Source organism: Condylura cristata, unplaced genomic scaffold (assembly GCF_000260355.1).
Source record: "Condylura cristata isolate star-nosed mole 26May11 unplaced genomic scaffold, ConCri1.0 scaffold00051, whole genome shotgun sequence".
Lineage (NCBI taxonomy): Eukaryota > Metazoa > Chordata > Mammalia > Eulipotyphla > Talpidae > Condylura > Condylura cristata.
In genome coordinates, this window is record NW_004567152.1 from 698,587 (window position 1) to 720,214 (window position 21,628).

Genomic DNA, 21,628 nt, shown 5'->3' on the forward strand with positions numbered 1-21,628 from the left:
GGCGCCGGGGAGCCGGGGGGCCGCTGCCGCCGCCGCTGCTACTCCCGCTGCTGTTGCTGCTCTGGCTACTACCCGGCCCCGCGGCGCCCCAGGAGCTGAACCCTCGCGGCCGCAACGTGTGCCGCGCGCCGGGGTAGGAGCCCGGCCTGACTGGGGGAGGGGGCATGCTCGGGGCGGGGGTGGGCACGGGCTGCCCGGACCTCCCCACGCCAAAGTCGCCGGCCCCAGCGGCCGGGCGGCCGACCAGGCTGCTCCAGGCGGAGCCTGGGCGCCGTGCCACGACTGTGCATCCAGGATACCCGGGGCGAGAAGTCAGCTGAGGGGAGAACGGAGTGCAGTGGGCGCCGGGAGGATGACACGGTATCCGAGATTGTAAGACCTAGAAAGAGGGACCCTGAACCGGATTGTGAAGGCGTAAGGGAAAGCCCGGGAAGGGCACTAGAAGCAGAAGGAATGGCATGTGCAAAGTCCCAGGGCACCAGTGTGGAGGGAGGATGAGGGCCGAGGGGGAGATGGAGCAGCTCCTCCGAGAAGTAGATGCTGAGGAGGTCTCGAGGCAGGACCGACTCAGGACTGACTTGTGTCTTAGAGAGAGTACACGCGGTTAGTGTGGTGAAAGAGGTGGGCAGGGAGGAGCTCGTGCGGGGTGCCCCAAGTGGCTCAGAAGCCGCTTGAAAAGACAATGATGTGCACTGGGGTGGAGCTGATGTGGCTCTTCTCAGGTGGGGATACTGGGCGCACCCAGGGGCCGAGCAGAGATGGGGCGCTAGGAGGAGCAGCTGGGGAAACCAGTAGCACAAACAAGGGACAGGCCCTGCCCAAGGATAGCAGGCCCAGGACCTTCAGTGGAGGATGGAGAGCGGAGAACAGGAACGCCAGCAGTGGGCGCAGGGATCCGAAGACCTGGTTGGCAGGTCAGAGGCCAGGGCAATGTCAAGGGCATCTCCAGTGTCGGGGCCAGGAGCGGGTGTGGGGGGGTGCCTTGGCGCACGATAGGGTGCGCTGCCAGAGTCAGAAGCTGGAGGGGCGGCCACGGGACTCCTAGCTAGGTCCCATCGGGGCGCCTTGACCACGGGGCGGTAGGAGGCCGCTTCTGGGGGCTTAGCGGTCGCGGTAGACAAGGGGCTGCGCGGGGTTTCCGAGCTCTGATCCCGAGGCGCGCAGACCCCTCCCCGCTGTGAGCCCCGCCTCCGGGGCGGGGGCCAGCCTGGCCCGCCATCTGCTTCGCATCCACACTGCCGCCGCCTCCCGGGCCTACCCGGCCCCAGGAATGCAGCGGCGGTGGCGGGCGGGGCTGTGCTTGGAGGGAGGGAAGGCGCGATCTCCGCAAGGCTGGGTCTGTCTTCCTCAGCCCCGTTTCCCTGATGAGGGTCGGTGCTGGGAGATCCAGTGGCAGGCTCGAGCTGTTGGGAGCCTGAGCTTGTCTCTCCCATTCCTTGCCTTGAGACTTCGCCAAGACTTGGCCAGTTCCAAGTAGCCCAGAGCCAGGGCTTGGGTTCCAGGTCCTGGTGCCACCTCTGCCCTCCAATGTAGACCTGGGCAAACCATTTGTGCTCTCCAGGTGCCTCTGCCTCTGTGAAATAGGGTTGGCTATGGTACCACTACCTCATTGAGCTGATGGCAAGCACAACCAGCCACTCTGGGGCTAATCCATTTCTTTAGGCATCTTACCAAGGATACAGGTTGGTCCCTTGAAATGTTCCCACAGTGGGTCTCTTTACCCCAGATGCAAGAGGATCAGGGGGCAGGCACTCAGTTAAACCCCATGCATTTACTGTGTGCCAAGCCTCATTTAGATCTGGGACACACAACAGCAGGGAACAATCGCCCTGGTTCATGGAAGAGACTGACACTCAGCAAGTGCTGGGGCAGAGGTATTGAACTGAGGAGGGCTGGTTCCTTTAGGGTGATCTGGAGATACCCAGACAGGTGATGAGTGTTGGCCTCTTGTCTTCAGATGAAGCATAGCAGGGTAAAGTGAAGGGGGGTATTGTTGGAATGAGGAGAAGTCAGGAGGAGGATGGTGCAGAGACCAGAGCATAAACGTGGCCAGACAAGGACTCTGCCCACTGTTCTGAGATTTGGCTTTTTCTCTGATGCTGTGCACACCCCTGGGTACAAAGGTTGGGTGGGATCTGACCACAGATGACTGTCAAGTGAACTTGGGAACAAGAGGGTAGAAGTGGGGACAGTTAGGAAGTCAGTGAGGAGAAAAAAATTAGAAAACACGAAGGTGGTTCTCACAGGCCACTCAGGGCAGGAGAGAAGTGATCCATCCATTCGACATCCATTATGGAAGGTAGGGGCAGGTATTTCTCTGTGGATCTGGTGTGCCCTGCACAAGGTGAGAGCAGGGTCGAGGTGCCTGCAGGATTTCTGCCTTCCATCTGGAAAGATAGGGCTTACCTGAGATGGGGAATACTCCAGATAGGGCCAAGAGTTCAGTTTGGAGGAGGAGGGTCTGCTGCAAGGCCCTAGGCATTGTCAGTGTCTTGATGGGATCCAGTGAGCTTCCCAAATAAATTATTGTGGACAGAGAGGTGAAAGCTGAGGAAAAGCATGGGAACCAGAGGCAGGTTATTGGAGACTGGGGGTGGGAGGCACTGGGAGGAGAAAAGAGCAGGTGTGGGATCCCAGGTATCATGGCAGGGATTGAGGAGAGAATGGGAACAAATACTGGCATCGTGAGCAAGCAGTGCTCTCAGGGAGCTTTGCTGCAGTGTCGCTTTGTTTGCAGTAATAGTAACAGTGATCTATAGTGGGGCAGCCTGCTGTGTGGCTGTCTGGCTCAGGCTTTAGGCCCAGCCTGTGGCTTGGCTCCTAACTTAGGTCTTCCTGACTTTCTACTCAATTGTGGGAATAGCCCCCTGTACCGGGCCATCCTTCTCCATCTCAATTTCATAAAATTTTGAGTCTCAAAAGGAAAGGTGGCAGCACACAGTCTCACCTGTTCTTGGTGAACCCACATGGGCTTCATCTTGCAGGTACATGTCAGCTCTGCTGGCGTAGGGTCTTGTCACCATCATGTTGCAGGGAACAGTGAAGTCAGGTGCTCCCTGGACCCTGCTCATCAGGGGTGGAGACCTGACTTCAGTTTCAACTGAGCTCTTAGTTCATACTGCAGCATAACTGTGCTCTTAGTTCATACCAAACACAAACACCCACTCCACTTTAGAGACTCAGTTTCATGCCCAAGCAAGTAGTAGATCCAGGCATCAAATCTAGCTAACTATGGCCCTAAACCCAGGCTCCTGACCCTAGAGCCTCAGGGCCAGGCTGTTCAGGACAATAGGTGGTTCTTCCAGAGTCATCCTGGCAGCCAGCTGGAAGGGCTGCCTGGAGAGGGGCACCTCCGGCTCTCCACCTGGGTCTCTGATCCAGGCACAGAACTGGCAGAAGAGGTAGGAAAGTGGTGATCTCTCATACTTGGGTGTCCCCACAGATGGGCACCTTCTAGCCCTAGGGCAGGGCTGCGTGGGTACAAACAGTGGGGAGCAGGAAAAATCAGGACTCTTATGGCTCTGATTTCCAGTTTTATTTGTGAAAAATAAGCTGAGTCCATCCCCTGTAGCTCTGGATTTTATGGGTCCCACACCATTGGCTTGAGGGACAATCACCCTTTTCAAGTGAGGGCCCTCCCTCTGGGCCTCACACTACAATGTGGAGTGTGGTGATTATCTGGAGCTGGAGAACAGTTGGAGGATATCTTCTGTGGGCCATGATGCAGGGCAGCCTTCCGCTTACTAGCTGTTTCAACCCACCAGGGACCCAGGTTCCCCTCCTAACTTCCTCCTGCCACCACATCCTGGTTTCAGATTCAGATCCTTCTGAACAAGCACATTCTTTTTCTTTGAACTGTGACTGTCTATGTGCCCCTTAGTATTTGGGTAAAGTTCTAGGTCCATGAGACCCTGTGAACCTGCATGTGCAACCTGAGAGTCTGTTCCTTCTTAACCTCCTGTGCCCCCGCCCCCAAATGTGGGCAGACCCTAGTTTAGCACTTGCAGTTCCTCTCTGTTGCTTATATGGGACATCACAGTTCAGCCTTCATGCACCCTGTCTAGTGATCATGGTTTCATTTGAAAAGGACCCTCAAGCCTGTGTCAACATACCCTATCAACCCATGGTTTTAGAGACCATATGCCCTGTCATCCCCTTTTGTGGGTGTAACAGTTATAAACTATAACCTCCTACTGAGGTAATATATATATATATATATATATTGCAAAGCCAAATTAAACAAGAACAAGAATGTAAAAAGTATAAATAGATGCTTTACTGTCTTCTTCCCCTGCAAGTCTTGTCCTGATGCACAGGAGTCGGGTCTACTCTCCTTCCTCACATGCCCTTCCATGAGTGGACACTTCACTGTTCATACCAACCTGCCTTTGTGCTTAGCTTGAATTGGGCCTACAGGTATGTCCTGGTCCTGCCAGTCCTGGCTCTGTTCAGGTCCCATCACACCTAGACCCCTTTCACCCACTGGCTGACCCTGTAGCTTCCAGAGATGCCCTAGACACTCTTACTTGAGCAAGTCCCAGAGACTGAGGACCCTCTTCCCAGGCCCCACCTCACTGCTGCCCCTTCTGGGACACCTGGGCTAATAGATGGGGATGAGGATGCAGAGGGCTTAAGTAGGTGGGGTGGAATAGGGTGGTTCACCTATAAAAGGCACTGGGAGGTTCCTGGAGGTTAGATCTGTCTGTAATCTGCTTTCTGTTGCCTCCCAGAGCCTGTGGTTGGAACTTGTGTATGTCTTACTCAGGGAGGCTCCTGAACCTATACAACAGAGCCTGGCTGGCATTGGGCAGGAAGCAGGTCACCTCCCAAGGGTAGGGCGCAGATTTCAGAGGCAAAGAGGCCTAGTGGACTGTGCTGGGAGTCTAGGAGAGAAGGGATTGGAAGATGGTGCAGGAAAAAGAGTCAGGCCCAGGTGATCTTTCTGCAGCTCCCAGGAGCCCACGTGCTGCACCGGCTGGAGACAGCAGGGGGATGAGTGTGGAATTGGTGAGTGGGGCATTTTGGAAACCTGGGGACAGGGAGGGACAATGGTAAACTAGACACACAGTCTGGCCCCCTTTTCTCTGTAGCGGTGTGTGAAGGCAACTCTACCTGTTCGGAGAACGAAGTGTGTGTGCGGCCAGGGGAGTGCCGCTGCCGGCACGGCTACTTCGGTGCTAACTGCGACACCAGTGAGTGTGGGTCTGGAGGGTGCTGGTATTGAGATGAGATCCTAGAGAAATAGGCGGGGCCTGTGAGTAGGGTGGGGTTTGGTTTCTGAACTCAGTCCAGCTTGGAGACGGGTCCCCAAAGCCAGGAGTGGGACAGGATTGGGACGCAGGCAGGTTAAAGTTGGGGCTGGCCTCTCCCGCGAGAGCCCCCTCGCTTGACCTCTCGCTCTCCTCTGTAGAGTGCCCGCGCCAGTTCTGGGGCCCCGACTGCAAGGAGCTTTGTATTTGCCACCCGCACGGGCAGTGTGAAGACGTGACGGGCCAGTGCACATGCCACGCGCGGCGCTGGGGCGCACGCTGCGAGCATGCGTGCCAGTGCCAGCACGGCGCGTGCCACCCGCGGAGCGGCGCGTGTCGATGCGAGCCTGGCTGGTGGGGCGCGCAGTGTGCCAGCGCGTGCTATTGCAGCGCCACGTCGCGCTGTGACCCGCAGACGGGCGCGTGCCTGTGCCACGCAGGGTGGTGGGGCCGCAGCTGCAATAATCAGTGCGCCTGCAACACGTCGCCGTGCGAGCAACAAAGCGGCCGCTGTCAGTGCAGGGAGCGCACGTTCGGTGCGCGCTGCGAGCGCTACTGTCAATGCTTCCGCGGCCGCTGCCACCCCGTGGATGGTACATGCGCCTGCGAGCCGGGCTACCGCGGGAAGTACTGCAGAGAGCCATGCCCGGCTGGCTTTTACGGCCTGGGCTGCCGCCGCCGGTAAGCGTGGGCCGGGGACTGAGCAGGGTGGAGGGAACAGGCGGGCCGCGGAAGCGAGGGGGTGGAGGGTTAGTGGCTCCCGGCCCCGCCTATCCTCCCGCCCCTTTCCCAGATGCGGTCAGTGCAAGGGCCAACAGCCATGCACCGTGGCCGAGGGCCGATGCCTGACGTGCGAGCCCGGCTGGAACGGCACCAAGTGCGACCAACCGTGCGCCACAGGCTTCTACGGCGAAGGCTGTGGCCACCGCTGCCCGCCATGCCGCGACGGTCACGCTTGTAACCACGTCACCGGCAAGTGCACGCGCTGCAACGCGGGCTGGATTGGCGATCGGTGAGCAGCCTGGGCCCACATCACAGTCCCCAACCCTGGAATGCCCTCCCCGGAGGGCACGTGACCTTTGGGGTCCATTCGCCCCCATTTTGTTGACGCCCCCTTCCCGCCTTCCGAGGTGCGAGACCAAGTGCAGCAATGGCACTTACGGCGAGGACTGCGCATTCGTGTGCGCTGATTGCGGCAGCGGCCACTGCGACTTCCAGTCTGGGCGCTGCCTGTGCAGCCCCGGTGTTCATGGACCCCAGTGAGTGCCTAGGGACCCAGAGGGGGAAGGGAAGGGGGGTGTATGACACAGGGCTGTAGCCAGAACCCAAGCACTGCTGTGGTAGTAGTCAACGAGGTGGGACCCGGACTTGGCCCTCGGCCTTAACCCCACCCCCAACCGACTACTTCAGAGTGGCAGCAAGCACTAAGTGGGCAGTTTCCTGTTGGCACGCCAGCAAGAGTTGGCGACCAGGTTAGCCTGTGACCAGTGGGCTCCTGAGCGCTACAGGGCTGAGCTGACTCTGAGCTGGTAGTGTGAGCACTACCAGCTCACTTATAGCCAGGGGGCTGATCTGGCAGCCTCTCCTCCCACGTAGACGAGAGTCAACCCCAGAAATGGGCACAACAGCTGAGTGGCCCCCTCCCTCAGTTTGTGCACACATTCATTTCCAAAACAATGATCGCCCAGGGTGCTCTCAGGGGTAGGGTGGACTTAGTCCCTAAAAAATGGAAGTAGAGAACCGCTCTGGGACCGAGGCTGGCTGGCCACAGGGGCGAGGAGCCGGAGACATGTAGCCGCTGTAGCCCTCCCTGATCCTGCGCCCCCGCAGCTGTAACCTGACGTGCCCGCCTGGACTCCATGGCGTGGACTGCGCCCAGATCTGCAGCTGCCATGAAGAGTCGTGCGACCCAATCACCGGTGCCTGCCGCCTGGGTGAGTGGGTAAAGGGAGTTATGTTGGGGGTGTGGGAGAGGAATGTGAGCTTGCCCTCATCCCGTGGCTCCTTACAGAGACCAACCAGCGCAAGGGCGTGATGGGCGCTGGCGCGCTGCTCGCCCTGCTTCTCGGCCTGCTGCTGTCGCTGCTGGGCTGCTGCTGCGCCTGCCGCGGCAAGGACCCCGCGCGCCGGTGAGGCCCCAAGCGCTCACGGCTATCCCCAGGGTTGGGGCTGCTTCCCTGGCTAGGCCGGTGCTCCGCCCCAGGCCCCGCCTCTGGAGTGCCGGCCCGTCTCTGGCGCTCTGGGACCCCAGCGGCTCAGGGCGCGGAGGTCTGGTCGCCCAGCCCCGCCCCTTCATTCAGGCCCCGCCCCCGCAGGGAGCTCTCGCTGGGGAGGAAGAAGGCGCCGCAGCGACTGTGTGGGCGCTTCAGTCGCATTAGCATGAAGTTGCCCCGGATCCCGCTCCGCCGGCAGAAGCTACCCAAGGTCGTAGGTAGGGATACCGGCTGGGGTCTCTGAGGGAAAAACCTCCCGATGCTGGAGGCTGCTGGTAAATGAGTGTTTGGAGTCCTGGGGTGCGACCAGAAGGCGGGAAAGAGGAGCTGCGGGTGAACCCGAGAGTGAGGCAGGAGTCCCAGGTGGGGAGGCAGGTGTGGGGGCTGTGGGAGAACTTGAGTCCTCTCTTACCCCCCCCCCCCAGTCTGAAAGAGCACGCTGTAAGTCCTGGAGGGGAGCTGCAGGTGCACTTGCATTCCATTCCATGGGAATGAGCTGGAGAGCAGGCTTTGGGACCTGGCACTGGCACTGTTTGGATATTCTGCAGCACCCTGGGTTCTTCCTGTGAAGTGGGCAGACTGGTATCTTAGTACCCGACCCTACTTTGGAACCTGGGTATGGGGTGGGGGCGGTGTTGCTTCTTTTAATCTATCTGCATGGCACACACCAGGCATGGCCTCTCGCTCTCTTTCTTTCTCTCTTTCCCTGTTTCTCAAGATGAGGGGGAGGAGACTAAATGTCCTAGGAGGTAAAGATCAAGACAGCTGAAAAAGCCTCTTGGCTTTCTGGGAGAAAACCCAGCAGAGTGGAATCTATGGACACAAGTGTGGGGCTTGGACCCTACATCCCAACTGTGGAATGGGGGACAGGCCAGTCAGCTGCTAAGATCCCTTATTGTGGGGGTCTGCATCCCCGGAGGCCAGACCTTGGGATACAGCCTGCTGAGGTAGGCAGAACCAAAGAGCAACCTAGACTTTGCAATTTTGGCTCAGAAATATTCCAAGGCTCCTTGGGTGCCAGGAGGCAGTGTCTGAAGCATGACTTACAGACTTTGGTGGCCAGACCCAGCTGGGTGTTTGCCCTAGCATTGTCTCTTTTCCCAACACTTCTGTCAACCTTTTGCAGGATCTTGCTGCACATAATTCCTTGAACCTTTATGTGTATAAATGTTGTTCTTTCTCTCTTCACTTGGTTCGCCTCTACCCATTTGTTCTCTAGTCCTGGTCTAGTGTCACTCTGCTATTGAATTGTTTGTCCTACCCACTGTCTTAGGATAGGGCTGGTCTTGGTCACTCCATCACTTGTGGCAGGAGGGCTAGTGAAGGCACAGGCTGGAACAGGGTGGGGTCCCTGGCAGCTATGCCTCCCTCCTTTTCCAGTGGCCCATCACGACCTGGATAATACACTCAACTGCAGTTTCCTGGAACCACCCTCAGGCCTGGAGCAGCCTTCACCATCGTGGTCCTCCAGGGCCTCCTTTTCCTCCTTCGACACCACTGATGAAGGGCCTGTATACTGTGTGCCCCACGAGGGTGAGTATCACTCTGCGTGGGCATCCTTCCAGCCCAGTGAAAAGATCTAACTAAAAAATTCTCTGAGGCCCTCCCTGGTGGCGCAGCGGGTTAAAGCACAGCACTGAGAAGCTAAAGCCTCTTCCGCATGAGTTCGATTCCCGCCTGCCCCGGAGGTGACCACATGGCGTGGCAGACCTCTCCTGACCCGCCCGCTGCTCCCCTCAGCAGTGCACTTCGTCCATCTGCCTGTTCTGCTCCCCACTCTGTCTCTGGTGAAGCCTCTCACCGCCCCTGAGTCTCTGGCCTGTACCCCAGTTCTGTATGCACAAATAAATAAATCTTTAAAAAATTATTTTAAAAAAATTAAAAAAAAAAATTCTCTGAGCTGGGGCACAGACAGTATGGGGGTTGGGCACAACTGATGCTTCAGAGCTGGATTTGGCTGTTCAGGGCCAGGCTGGATTAAGTCTGGAGAGACAGGTGAGCCCCTCTGTCTCTCGCCTCTGTTCCTTGTCAGAACCCAGGTTCACCTGGGGGAAATCAGCAGAGAAATATTTGGGCCTGGTAGGAGGTAGCAGAGGAGAGGGTGGGCATAAGGGGTAATGGAGTTCTTTAGGATATGGGGGCACAACTTCTCCTGAAACCTTGGTCCATAGATACTAGGAAGGAGACTGGCTGGAATTCTGACCTCTCCTAGTGACATCCCTCTGCGTGACCTCGGGCAGGTGTCTAACCTCCAAGCTTCATAAGCTTTCTTTCTTTTCTTTTTTTTTTTAAAGATTTATTTGTACATACAGAATTGGGGTACAGGCCAGAGGCTCAGGGGTGGCGAGAGGCTTCACCAGAGACAGAGTGGGGAGCAGAACAGGCAGATCAACGAAGTACACTGCTGAGGGGAGCAGCGGGCCGGTCAGGAGAGGTCTGCCGCGCCATGTGGTCACCTCCGGGGCAGGCGGGAATCGAACTCATGCGGATGTGGCTTTAGCTTCTCAGTGCAGTGCTTTAACCCGCTGTGCCACCAGGGAGGGCCCTCTTTCTTTTCTTTTTAAAGTTAAGTTTACTTCTTTTTTTTTTTTTTTAAAGATTTATTTATGAATACAGGTCTGGGGTACAGGCCAGAGGTACAGGGGCAGGGAGAGGATTCACCAGAGACAGAGTGGGGAGCAGAACAGGCAGATCAACAAAGTACACTGCTGAGGGGAGCAGCTGGTGGGTCAGGAGAGGCCTGCCGCACCATGTGGGTCACCTCCCTGGCCAAGGATCAAACTTATGCTGACAGCAGTTGCAGCTAGCATCCTAGTGCTTGCTTTAACCCTTTGTGCTACCAGGGACGGCCCAGCTTTCTTTCTTTCTTTTAAAAAAAGATTTATTTATTTATGCATAGAACTGGGGTCCAGATCAGAGGTGCAGGGACAGTGAAAGGATTCTCAAAGACAGAGTAGGGAGCAGAAAAGCCAGATTGACAAAGTACACTGCTGGAGGAGCAGTGGGTGGGCCAGGAGAGGTCTGCTGCTCCATGTGGGTCACCTCCCTAGGGATTGAACTCGTGTTGAAGCTGCTGTGGCTAGCTTGGTAGTGCTGTGCTTTAACCCGGTTCACCACCAGGGAAGGCCCCAGGGGATTATGAATACTCTTGAAAGTGTTTGATGAAGGTAACCCCTCTCCAGGATGTGGTGGGGGAGTTGTGCTAGGCCAAGCCAAGGTTAGGGCTTCAGCTAGACATGGTGCTCACACTCCCAGAACTCTACCCATGGCATTGGGGTTGAAACTAAGTTTGTGGTTGACCCTGTGGGTGTGCTTGATAAGTCTGGATGTAGCCAGTTGGGTAGGGTTTTCCCTCTAGTGCTAGTTGGAGCCCAGCTCTCTGAGGAGAAGGTGGGTGACAGATCTGCTCTTCCCTTGTCAGAGGCAACAGCCCAGAGCCGCGATGCAGAAGCCCCTACCGGCCCTGCGGAGGCATCCTCCCCATTGACCCTGACCACTGCAGAGTCGGTGGAGGAGGCGACACCTCTCCCTGCCTCCTCAGACAGTGAGCGGTCCTTGTCCAGCGTGGAAGGGCCCAGCGGGGCGCTATATGCCCGCGTGGCCCGGCGCGAGGCCCGGCCGGCCCGGGCCCTGGGGGATCCTGGAGGCCAGTCACTTTCGCCATCGCCTGAGCGCAGGAAGCCGCCACCACCTGACCCGGCCACCAAACCCAAGGTGTCCTGGATCCATGGCAAGCACGGCGGCGCCGCTGCCGCTGCCGGTTCACCCTCACCACCACCCTTGAGCCCCGAGGCCGCGCCCAGTCCCAGCAAGAGGAAACGGACGCCCAGCGACACCTCGGCCAGGAGGGATGAGCAGGGCTGCCCCACGGCACGCGACTCGACCTCACGGCCCCCCGGGCTGGCGGAGGAGGGGCCGGCATTCGGGGCGCCCTCGCCGCCGCGGGCTCGGGCGCGAGGCCGCGGCCCTGGCATCCCTGAGCCCATGGACGCTGGCGGTCCCCCGCTCAGCGCGCCGGAGGCGGCTTCCATGCTGGCGGCTGAGCTTCGCTGCAAGACTCGTAGCCTGGGCCGCGCGGAGGGGACCCTGGGCGCGCAGGGTGCGCGCGAGAAGCCCGCGCCGCCGCAAAAGGCCAAGCGCTCGGTGCTGGCCACCTCGCCGGCTCGCCCAGTCCCGGAGCCCAAGCTCCCGGGGGTCGAAAAGGTGGCAACTGGCGCGCCTGTGCCTGATACCCCCAGGAAGAAGACCCCCATTCAGAAACCGCCGCGCAAGAAAAGCCGAGAAGCGGCGGGCGAGCTGGGCAGGGCCGGCGCGCCTACCCTGTAGCAGCTGGCAGGCACGGTGCCCGCAACTTCCCTCGGCTTCGCAGCGCTGCTTGCCACCCCGCGTTCTGCGCTCTCCGGACGTCTCCCAGGATGTCTCCTAGGCCCCCTGGGCACGGGTGGCCTGGCGGGAGGCCGTGTCTCATTGGCTCAGGCCCCAAATATTTGGAGTTTTACCTTCTGGCCAGAAGGCTCAGCCCATTGGTCGAGGCCTACAGTGGCCTAGTGGGCACCTCCCTTCCTTCTGGCCAAGTTATTGAAGTTCCCAGCAGCCGAGCAGCCTGGATCTCAAAGGCCCAGGACTGCAGGAGCCCTGTCTAGAGACCACATCTTTCTGGCCAGACCTGCACTTGACTGGGGCTACTTTCTCATTGGCTGATGCCAGAAGCACTTCTGCCCCACCTGCCTCTCCCTGGTCAGGGCCTGGTGCCTCTGGCTGGGGTCTCCTTTCCTAGAACCTATCCTGGCTACTCCCACTGGCCCAGTCCCAGGGCATTTGGTTACTGGGAGCCTGGGGAAGAGGGCTGGTCCCTGCTTCTCAGAGGGCTCACTGACCCTGGACTTGGCTGTCCCACCTCTGTGAGACAGCACTGGCCCTTCAGCTATCAGCTGGTTTTGATGGCCTCCCACCACCCACACATATCAGAATCCAAGGGGTAACTCCAGTGGCCTGAGGAGATGTATTTATAGGCCCCCGGATGGGCTCATCCCAGCAGGGGCTTGGCCAAAGCTTTCTTAATAAAGTGCCTTACCCCCACCCCTCTGTGTTCTGATTGCTTCCCATCTTCTGGGCCGTGGACAAGGAAGACTGTTCCCCCAAAGAGGTTGCACATGCCCTCTTCCAGCCTGCATTCATATCCTATACCCTCACCTAAGTGGAGCCTGGCAGACAGGCATGGTTCTTCTAGGACCATGATGGGCTTCCTCATGTCCATTTGCCCTCCAGTCATGTGTGTATCAACCTTATTGAGCACCCACATTGGCACACCTCATCCTGGACTCACCTGGGACATACAGATGGCAGAGATGCTTGACTGCAGGTAACTGATGTGGGTCTGCTTCGGACCTGCATTTTCGCCACTAACAGCTGCTTTTACATTGTGGACTTGGAGTTGTTTGTTGTGGCTGGGGTGGGTCAGGGGCCAGGACCAGAGGGCAGTGAGCCACGGGCACAGCCTTCAGCCAGGCCTCATCTGGTACAAACCAGACAATCTGGTACTACACAGAGCCCTGCTGTCTGCCTCAGTGGGCTCCTTGTCCTCAGCGGAAACTCACCAACCTACCCGCCTGCCACGGTGGTGGGGGAGGAAGAGAAAGGAGCAAGCCTGGCCCAGAGCCTTGGCTGGCTCAGCCAATACCCACTCTGACCTGACCGATATGTGACCATCTGTCCCCTGTGTTTTCACTGTTTCTAGCCCTTGAGTACTTCCCAGATGACCTTTCCACAGAAGGGAGAGGGGAAGTGATGCTGACATGATCACCCTGTTCCTCACTGGTCCAGACTGGGGAGAAGGGGGAAACAAGAGTCAAGGGCACTGTGGTGCATGGTGGTGCTGAGGGGGCACAGCAAGAGCCCACTGCCCACCCTATTCTTCAGTCAGCGGCAGAGTTTTATCTTTCTATGGGGTCCACCGTCCTCTCTACTAGATTCCAACAGCTAAGTTCATCTGGTCCCTCTCATTTCTCTACCTCTGTCTCTTGCCGTCTGGCTAGATACCACATTGAAGTCAACTCAGTGACTCAACTGAGACTCACCTTAGGGAAGGGAAGAAGGCCTCATGCCAAGGGCGAGACAGCTGGCATGGCTTGCATGGACATGTCTCTGCCTCTGGCCTAGCCAAGCAGCATGTGGAATTCAGGATCCTTTCTCTAGGGCATGCTGCTTACCTCAGGCCAGTGGGCATCTTCTCAACGTTGCCTGCAGCTCTTTTCATCCATTCAAGGGCCATATCTGCTGCCACTGGGGTGGCATCCACAGACTCATTGTCACCCCAGGGGAGGAATGCTGGGCTGAGCCCAGTGAGGCAGGGCAGGGGGAGGAATAGGGTGGGCAGTGGGCTCTTGCTGTGCCCCCCAGCACCACCAGACACAGCATTGCCCTTGGCTCTTGCTTCCTCTTTCTCCCCAGTCGGGACCAGTGAGGAACATCATGTTCCCTCTCTCCTCTGGGAGCCCTGAGGGTATCTGAGGTACTAATCTTCAGGAACCCTTCTGTGGGTGCTGCACAGAACAGTAGTACCTCCCACTATTTTTTTTTTTTAAGAACTGGGGTACAGGCCAGAGGTGTGGGAGGGGTGTGAGAGGATTCACCAGAGACAGAGTGGGGAGCAGAATAGGCAAATCTACTGAAATACACTGCTGAGGGGAGCAGCAGGCAGGACAGGAGAGGTCTGCCATGCCATGTGGGTCAGCTTCCTGGCTGGGGATTGAACTTGTGTTGCAGTGGCTGTAGATAGCTTCATGGTGCCGCACTTTAATCCCTTGTGCCACCAGGGAGGGCCCACCTCCCACTTTTCTGACAACAGCTCTGCTGCCTGTCCCTCTGTGGGCTGAATGCTCTGGCCTGAATGCAGAAGGACCCAGATCTACCAGTAGCACCCTCCCCCCACACTATCCAGGTGGCCTACTGGGGAGTAGTTGCTGAGACTCCTCAACATCTCTCAGCTTCCACAGTCACACCCTCCTACGCCACCCCCTCAGGCCTGCCACAGTGCCAGATCCCAGGGCAGGCGCCACAAAAGGGAACCGCAGCTGCTAGAACCTCTGTTGCCATGGGGATGGGGACCACAGGACTCACATCTGGTAGCGATTGAGGAGGAAAAATTATGAGTCGTGGAAAACGCAAATATTTTTTGTAGCACAGAGCACAAAGGAGCAGAAGGAATGTGGGACTAGAGAAGACCTAAATTCAGCCAGTTTCAAATGAGGACACAATATACATCACACAGAGAGACAGAGACAAACACGCACCACCGGACCCAGAGAAGCACCAAGGCAGACACACATGCTGCAACATACACCCACACACCCAACTGGACCCAAAGAAACATGAATGACTCCCTCTCCAACTAAAAAAATGCACATACACAGAAACATACCCTATGGCACTACATATACATGCAAGAACCACAGAAACACCAGACACACACTTACTGCAACACACATGTAGGGGGAGCACTAGCTTCACACACACACACACACACACACACACACACACACACACTCCAGCAGACACAAAAACAACCCACTCCACAATACACACTATGTAACCAGACCCAGGGACACCAACATTCACTGAAACACACACACACACACTCACTCACATACACCGGGAGCCACAAAGAAACTGTAGGGCAGACACAACCAGGCAGCACAAAAACACATGCCACTGGCTCACAGAAACATTGTGAGAGACACCCCGAAACACTCACATGTGCTGCAAGTGCACACACACATGCTCATATACACTGGACCCACAAAAGGCACACTCAGCAGCCACATATACTCTCCACTAGCACACCCAACAGACACACTCAGTAGAGACCCAGCCCACCACTCCTGGAGCCAGACTGGTGATATTGTACTCTAGAAGGGCAGCAGTGCTTCTGTGTTGTGAGGAAGGGCAAACTCGCAGGGCTACTATGTCCTTACATGTGCCCTTCTTCCCGACTCCTTTGTTTACCTGCCCTAGAAAAATCCAAGCCCCTTCCTTTCCTTGCAGATGTTCCTAATTATTGAATTTTCTTCCTGTCTCTGAAGAATCTCCTTAAGTGCCGAGTGCATTTCCCCCTATGGTTTTGATTCCCCAATCTGGCATGGATTGGACTTTGCCATCGCATCCTGGCAGCCAGAGACCCCAAAGAGAGTCCAACCTCTTGTCCAACTGGTAGCATGGTAAGAATTTGATTTTGATTCTCTTTGAGGGTCTGTTGATTTCTGGTGCCAGATTCTTTTGGTTTCATGGTCTGGCCATTTGGTCTTGTCTCTGTTGGTTAAGACATGAGAGTATGTAGTTTGTTAATCTTTTCTGTTTGTGTATCCATATGTCTGTTTTGAGCTTAAATCAATTAAAATTTTGTACCCAACAGGGGAGATGGTTGGAAGACATAGCTGAAAAACCAAAAGAACAGCGCTGTCACAAAGGTTTCCTTAAAATCAGCCAGCTGGGCAGAGCTATGAGCAGGTGAGTGAGACGTGCTTTGCCACGCCTGGCAGTCAGACACTAACATGTACGCCATTCCTCCAGTGAGTGTCAGGTGCTGGCACGGGGTAGTATCTCTTGATAGGACATGGGTGGATGGAGTGGAGTTAAGTGAGTAGAGATCTGGGTGCCGCGAGTAAGAGTCCAAAGACAAGTGGGGTGCCTGAAGATAGGTGTCTGGGTGGAGGAGGAAGAGATGAAGGGAAATTTCAATAGACGACACATGATGAGGTACGGGGGTGTGGGCCATGGATGGTGCCACCTGGGCTCATCAGGGGCAGGCCATCACTGGGTGAGAGCATCATTGGACGAGTCCAGGTTCACCTGCTTTAAATCAGTCAATTAGCCATGGATGGAAGTGGAGGGATAATGCTAAGTGAAATCATCAGAAGAAAGACAATTACCAGATGATTTCACTTTATGGGTGGAAAGAAACAAATCAAAGGGTCAGACAAAACCAATAACAAACCCTACAAATCTCACTGTGCAATTGAAACTGTTAGACAGAGAGAGGAAGCTGGGAAAACAAAGAGGGGAAGTGGTCAAATGGAGTAGAGTGGAGCGCTGAGAATGTGGGTGTGATCATATGTCCTCGAATAACATATGGTGTTGTAAAACAATGTTACTTCAATAGAGAAAAAAAAAAGAGAATTGATTAGTTTCACAGTAGCTAAAATGTGGAAGTAACCCAAATGTCCATAAACAGATACATGGATAAAGAAAATGTGGTATATTCAATGAGTGGAATATTATTTAGTCACAAAAGGAAAAAATTCTGGGGCTTCCCTGGTGATGCAGGAGTTAAAGTCTCAGTGCTATTAAGCTATCACTAACCAACTGAGGCATCAGTTCGCTCCCAGGCCAGGGAGGTGACCCACATGGTATAGCAGACCTCTCCTGTCCTGCCTGCTGCTCTCTTCAGTACTGTATCTCAGTAGATCTGCCTTCTGCTCCCCACTCTGTCTCTCTCTAGTGAATCCTCTAATCGCCTCTGCACCTGTATCCCAGTTCTGTATGCACAAAATAAATAAAATCTTTTGAAAAATTAATTAAAAAAAAGAGGGATAGATGGATACAATATTTTTTAACACTGAGCTGTATTAAAAATGGTTAATATGATACCTTTTGTGTTATAGTTTTTTCAGCACACAAGGCAAAAGTAAATTTCAAAAGCTAAGGCATATTCTCCGACAAGGTCCGAGCTTGTGAGGGCATGTTCCAAAAAAGTTAGGGGGCCCCAAAGCTGGCTCCTGTTGGACCACTTTATTTTGTTTTGGCCACTCCTGTAATTGTAATAACTTTATAATTCAAATGCATCTAATTAAGTCAAAAGTGACTTTACAATTGGCTGTTTAATAAAAGCAATTGGCTGCTATAGTAAAGTCACAATTGTAAAACAAAGCAGTACTAAGAGCATGTTAAAAAATAACCAGAGCTCTTTTTCTGCCCAGAACTGACAACCCAAATCCCATCACTCTGCTATCTTTCTTAAATGCTTTTTTGTTCAGCCTTTAAAAATGAGGAACTTTACTTAAGCTTTTTCTTGTTCAGTCTTTAAATGAGGAACTTATGTCCTTTCTTGTTCAGTCTTTTTAAAAAATGTTTTTAAAAAGATTTATTTATTTGTGCATACAGAACTAGGGTACAGGCCAGAGGCACAGGGGCAGTGAGAGGCTTCACCAGAGACAGAGTGGGGAGCAGAACAGGCAGATCCGTGAAGTACACTGCTGAGGGGAGCAGCGGGCGGGTCAGGAGAGGTCTGCTGCACCTCCGGGGCAGGTGGGGATCCAACTTGTGCTAAAATGGCTTTAGCTTCTCAGTGCTGTGCTTTAACCTGCTGCGCCACCAGGAAGGGCCCTCTTGTTCAGTCTTTAAATGAGGAACTCTACTATATCTCTTTTAGTGATGGATTCATTAGTAAACTTTTCCACCCTGGATTTACTTCATCTCTTTCACATATCAGATGTCTTAATGAGGATGAAGATCATTAAATAGTAACTAGGGTTAAAGGGGTTTCATTTTAGCTTATCTTTCATTATGGTAAATATAGAAATCTTAGTCTTAAATTTTATAAATTTATGTACCTGTTTTTATATTAACAGATTGTTCAGTAGCAAAGAGTAACGACTGAAATAAGGACAACTTGTTTAACAACTGTGCTTTTCTTTTAATAATAAAGGTTATATTCTTAGCTGAAAGTCAAAGTGACCCCAAACAGTTCTTAGGAAAAAGACTATGATTGTCATCTTTCTGCTTAATTCATATGCTAATATTATCCCACTGTGTGCTGGAATAAAGTCCTGTCAAGAGAAGGCAGAAGACAGTTTTGTTACAGGGCAGGGAGAGAGGGGCACCACTGAACCCCCAAACCTGCCTACTCTAAATAGGTTCTGCCATCCGCCACATCAAGACAAAGCATATAAGACTTTAATGAAAAGGAACTTTAATACAGTGAGTATACAGCACAGAAGACAAAGAATATAATTTCTAAATCAAACGCCTGAAGTTACCGTTCCACTCGTGGGCAAAAGTCAACCCAAAAGGGATTGGCCCACAGCAAGGCCTGAAAACCCACCACAAGACTAAAGCACCTTCTGAACAGGACCCATAGAAAAGGGTCAGAAATGGCCAGACAAGTCTGGGAGGAAAAGAGCAAAATCAAAATCAAGATAAACACTGCCATAGTCAACCTCCCTACGGGTCTTGGGTCTCTCACCCACATCTCTTTCAACCAGTCCAGGGCCAAGAAATAAACATGGTTTCTTCACATGTCTCCCTTTGCTCCATGTGGCTTCCTCAGGTCTCCTTCTGGCTCTCCATCCTGTTTCCTTACTCTTCAGTTCCTTCTCTCTTTTCTTCTCTGCTCAGCTCCAACCTCCTTCTAGGTGGGGCAGGGAACTGGAACTTCCCCTTTTCCTCGGGACCATCCTATTATAGTTTTTCACCCCAAAACTGATTCTTGTTGTCTGTCTCAATCTCTGCTCACCGATGCCGTTTCCCACTTTCGGAGACCCTGCTCTGCTGTTTGTTGAGGCTGGTCCCCAACCGTCATAGACCTCATGAGTTTCTAATAACCTGGTGTAAACAGTGAATATCAGGCCTGGAGGCAGCCGCTGGTTAAGGTGCTGTGTAAACATGTGTCGGTGGTTGGGTGGTTAAGGCGAGGGGCAGACTAGGCCGCTAGCTATGAAAGTCACCCTTGAGGATACAGTCACCCCAAAGACCCCATTGCATTCACCCCCACATAAGACATTCCCGGCCTCCCACCTACCTCCCTGCCACAGCTTTCACTTAAATTTTTAATTTTTAATTTCAGTTATTTGTGAAAGTGAATATTCAGGTATTAATCAAAAATTCCTTGCTATGCCTAAGTGTTATTGTCAGGGCTCATCTGGTAGATTTAACAGTCATTTCTTGCAATCATGGAATTTTTAGTTACTTAGGAATTCAGAGTCCTGAGTGCTAACCATTACTACCATTGGAGCTATTCACTCAGGGATTCAGGGATGCCAGAAATTATGTTGAATCAGGAATTCAGCTTGTTGGCCTTGATATGTTAAAATCTGGTTAAATAGACAAAGCATCCACCTCCATCCTTCTGTTTCTTTATACCATAGTAGGTCGAAGTTCATATTGGACAAATGTATCCATCATTATACTATCACACAGAGTAGTTTTGCTGCCTTGAAGGTCCTCCCTGCTCTGCCTACTCATCCCGGAGCTCCTCACAGCCCTTGGCAAAATTATTTTTACAGTCTCGTTTTCTAGAATATTATATAGTTGAACTCCTACAGTGTGTATCTTTTCACATTGGCTTAAGTATGCATTTAATATGCTCCCATATCTTTTCATGGCTTGAAGAGTTAATTTCTTTTTAGTGCTAGCATCTCATTATCTGGGTGAATCACAATTATTTATACACTCACTAACTGAAGGCCATCTCAGTTACTTCCAGTGGTCTCTTTTTTTTATTACTATTATTAATGGTATCACCTATTTTGAGAGGTGAGGTGTGAGCTTAGAGGCATTCATTTGGAATACCTAACTATGGGTGTTCCCAGTTCAACAGTCTACCCTGTTGTCTCCCCAGTGAATTTAACACAATTAAAGATGCCTTTAGTTTGGCCTCAAGGTAGATATGGAACAACAGTGCCACCTAGTGGTTGACTGTGACAGCCATGTGATGTACTCTAGTGTGGGTGACAGAGCCATTGAATTACAGCCCAGCTCTCTGTTGCCACGTGGGACTTGCTCAGTGGATGCAGAGTTTCAGGCCCAGATAATCCCCCAGAGTAAGTATAGCCAGATGAGAAAAGAAAGAAGGCCAAGTGAGAGCATTTGCATGAGGTGCATGGGTGAGGCACTGAACAGCCCCTGACCTGGAGGGGCACACAGGAATGTCACCAGATCCTTCAGTGGGACCATGGCCCATTCCTGCCCCATGCTCTGTGTAAAAGTGTCCACCAACTCTCCTCTCAAGGCCTACAGAGGTGTGTGCTACCCATGGATATTCACATAATGGAGCACTGTGTCCCTTCAGGATTGCATGTGGTTGGCGTGAGAAGGGAGGAAATCCAGTCATTTGTTATGGGGGCATTTATGTTGTTCCCATAGCTTGGCTGCTTTAAATAGTGCAGGTTTCCTTTCAAATCAGTGTTTTTGTACCCTTGGAGTAGATTCCTAGAAGTGGAGTAGCTGGGTCAAAGGTAGCTCCATTTGCAGTAATCTGAGGAAGTTCCTCACAGCTTTCCATAGTGGCTGGGCCATTTGCACTCTCATCAGCAGTGTAAGAGGGTTGCTTTTTCCTCACATCCTCACCACAACCCACCAGAAGTTGTTGTGTGGCAGTTTTTCATTTTTTAAAATATGTGCCATTCTCATTTGTGTGAAGTGGTTTCTCATTGTGGTTTTGATTTTCATTTCCCTGATAGTAAGTGATGTTAAGTATTTTTTCATATACCAGTTAACCATTAGCATCGCCTCTTCGGAAAAGTGTCTTTTTAACTTTTCCGGCCATTTTTTTGAGACATACAGCAGGGGAAGAGGCGGGAGAGGGGTCAAAACAGGGAAGAAAAGAGCACATGGGACTATGGTAACTGTTCACAGGGGCTGCTGTGGTGGAAGATTTATGGGGACTATACCCGAGGAGAGAAATAAAATATTGTACAAAAATGAACAATGATGCAAGAAAATAAATAAATAAAATAAGAAGAGGGAAGGAAATCCTGGCACAACCCACAACATAGATAAGCCCAGAAGACACTGTGCTAAATGAAAGGCTCTAAACATGAGGGGACAAATTCACTGAGACAGGAAATAGAATAGAGGTTACCACAGACTGGAGGAGGAAGTTAGTGTTCAATGGGCACAAAGTTTTAGTTTTGGATGATGAAAATGTCTGGAAATATAGTGGTAATGGTTGTGGAATAATATGAATGTACTTAGTATCACAAAATGACACACTTAAAAACTCCTTGGTGGCTCAGGGATGAAGTCTCAGCATTATCACCATTTTGGCCTGAATTCAATTCCTAGCAGCAAGCTAACCCACATATAATACAGCAGACCTCTCCTGTCTCTCCTGCTGCTCCCCTCAGCAGTGTATTTCAGTAAACCTGCCTGTTTTGCTCCCCACTCTGCCTC

The 21,628-nt window shown here is 53.2% G+C and overlaps 1 protein-coding gene across 1 annotated transcript in view; it reads left to right on the forward strand.

Annotated features, from left to right (window-relative positions):
• Positions 1-12,535, forward strand: part of SCARF2 (scavenger receptor class F, member 2) — a 16,099-nt gene extending 3,564 nt beyond the window's left edge. Inside the window, exons 2-12 of the mRNA XM_012734219.1 lie at positions 13-133; positions 4,949-5,007; positions 5,091-5,192; positions 5,411-5,930; positions 6,043-6,261; positions 6,380-6,508; positions 7,080-7,183; positions 7,261-7,378; positions 7,565-7,680; positions 8,843-8,995; positions 10,884-12,535. Of these exons, the coding sequence (XP_012589673.1) occupies positions 13-133; positions 4,949-5,007; positions 5,091-5,192; positions 5,411-5,930; positions 6,043-6,261; positions 6,380-6,508; positions 7,080-7,183; positions 7,261-7,378; positions 7,565-7,680; positions 8,843-8,995; positions 10,884-11,788 (2,546 nt within the window). The 3' untranslated portion in view covers positions 11,789-12,535. The remainder of the gene's footprint in view (positions 1-12; positions 134-4,948; positions 5,008-5,090; positions 5,193-5,410; positions 5,931-6,042; positions 6,262-6,379; positions 6,509-7,079; positions 7,184-7,260; positions 7,379-7,564; positions 7,681-8,842; positions 8,996-10,883) is intronic.
• Positions 12,536-21,628: the final 9,093 nt, after the last annotated feature.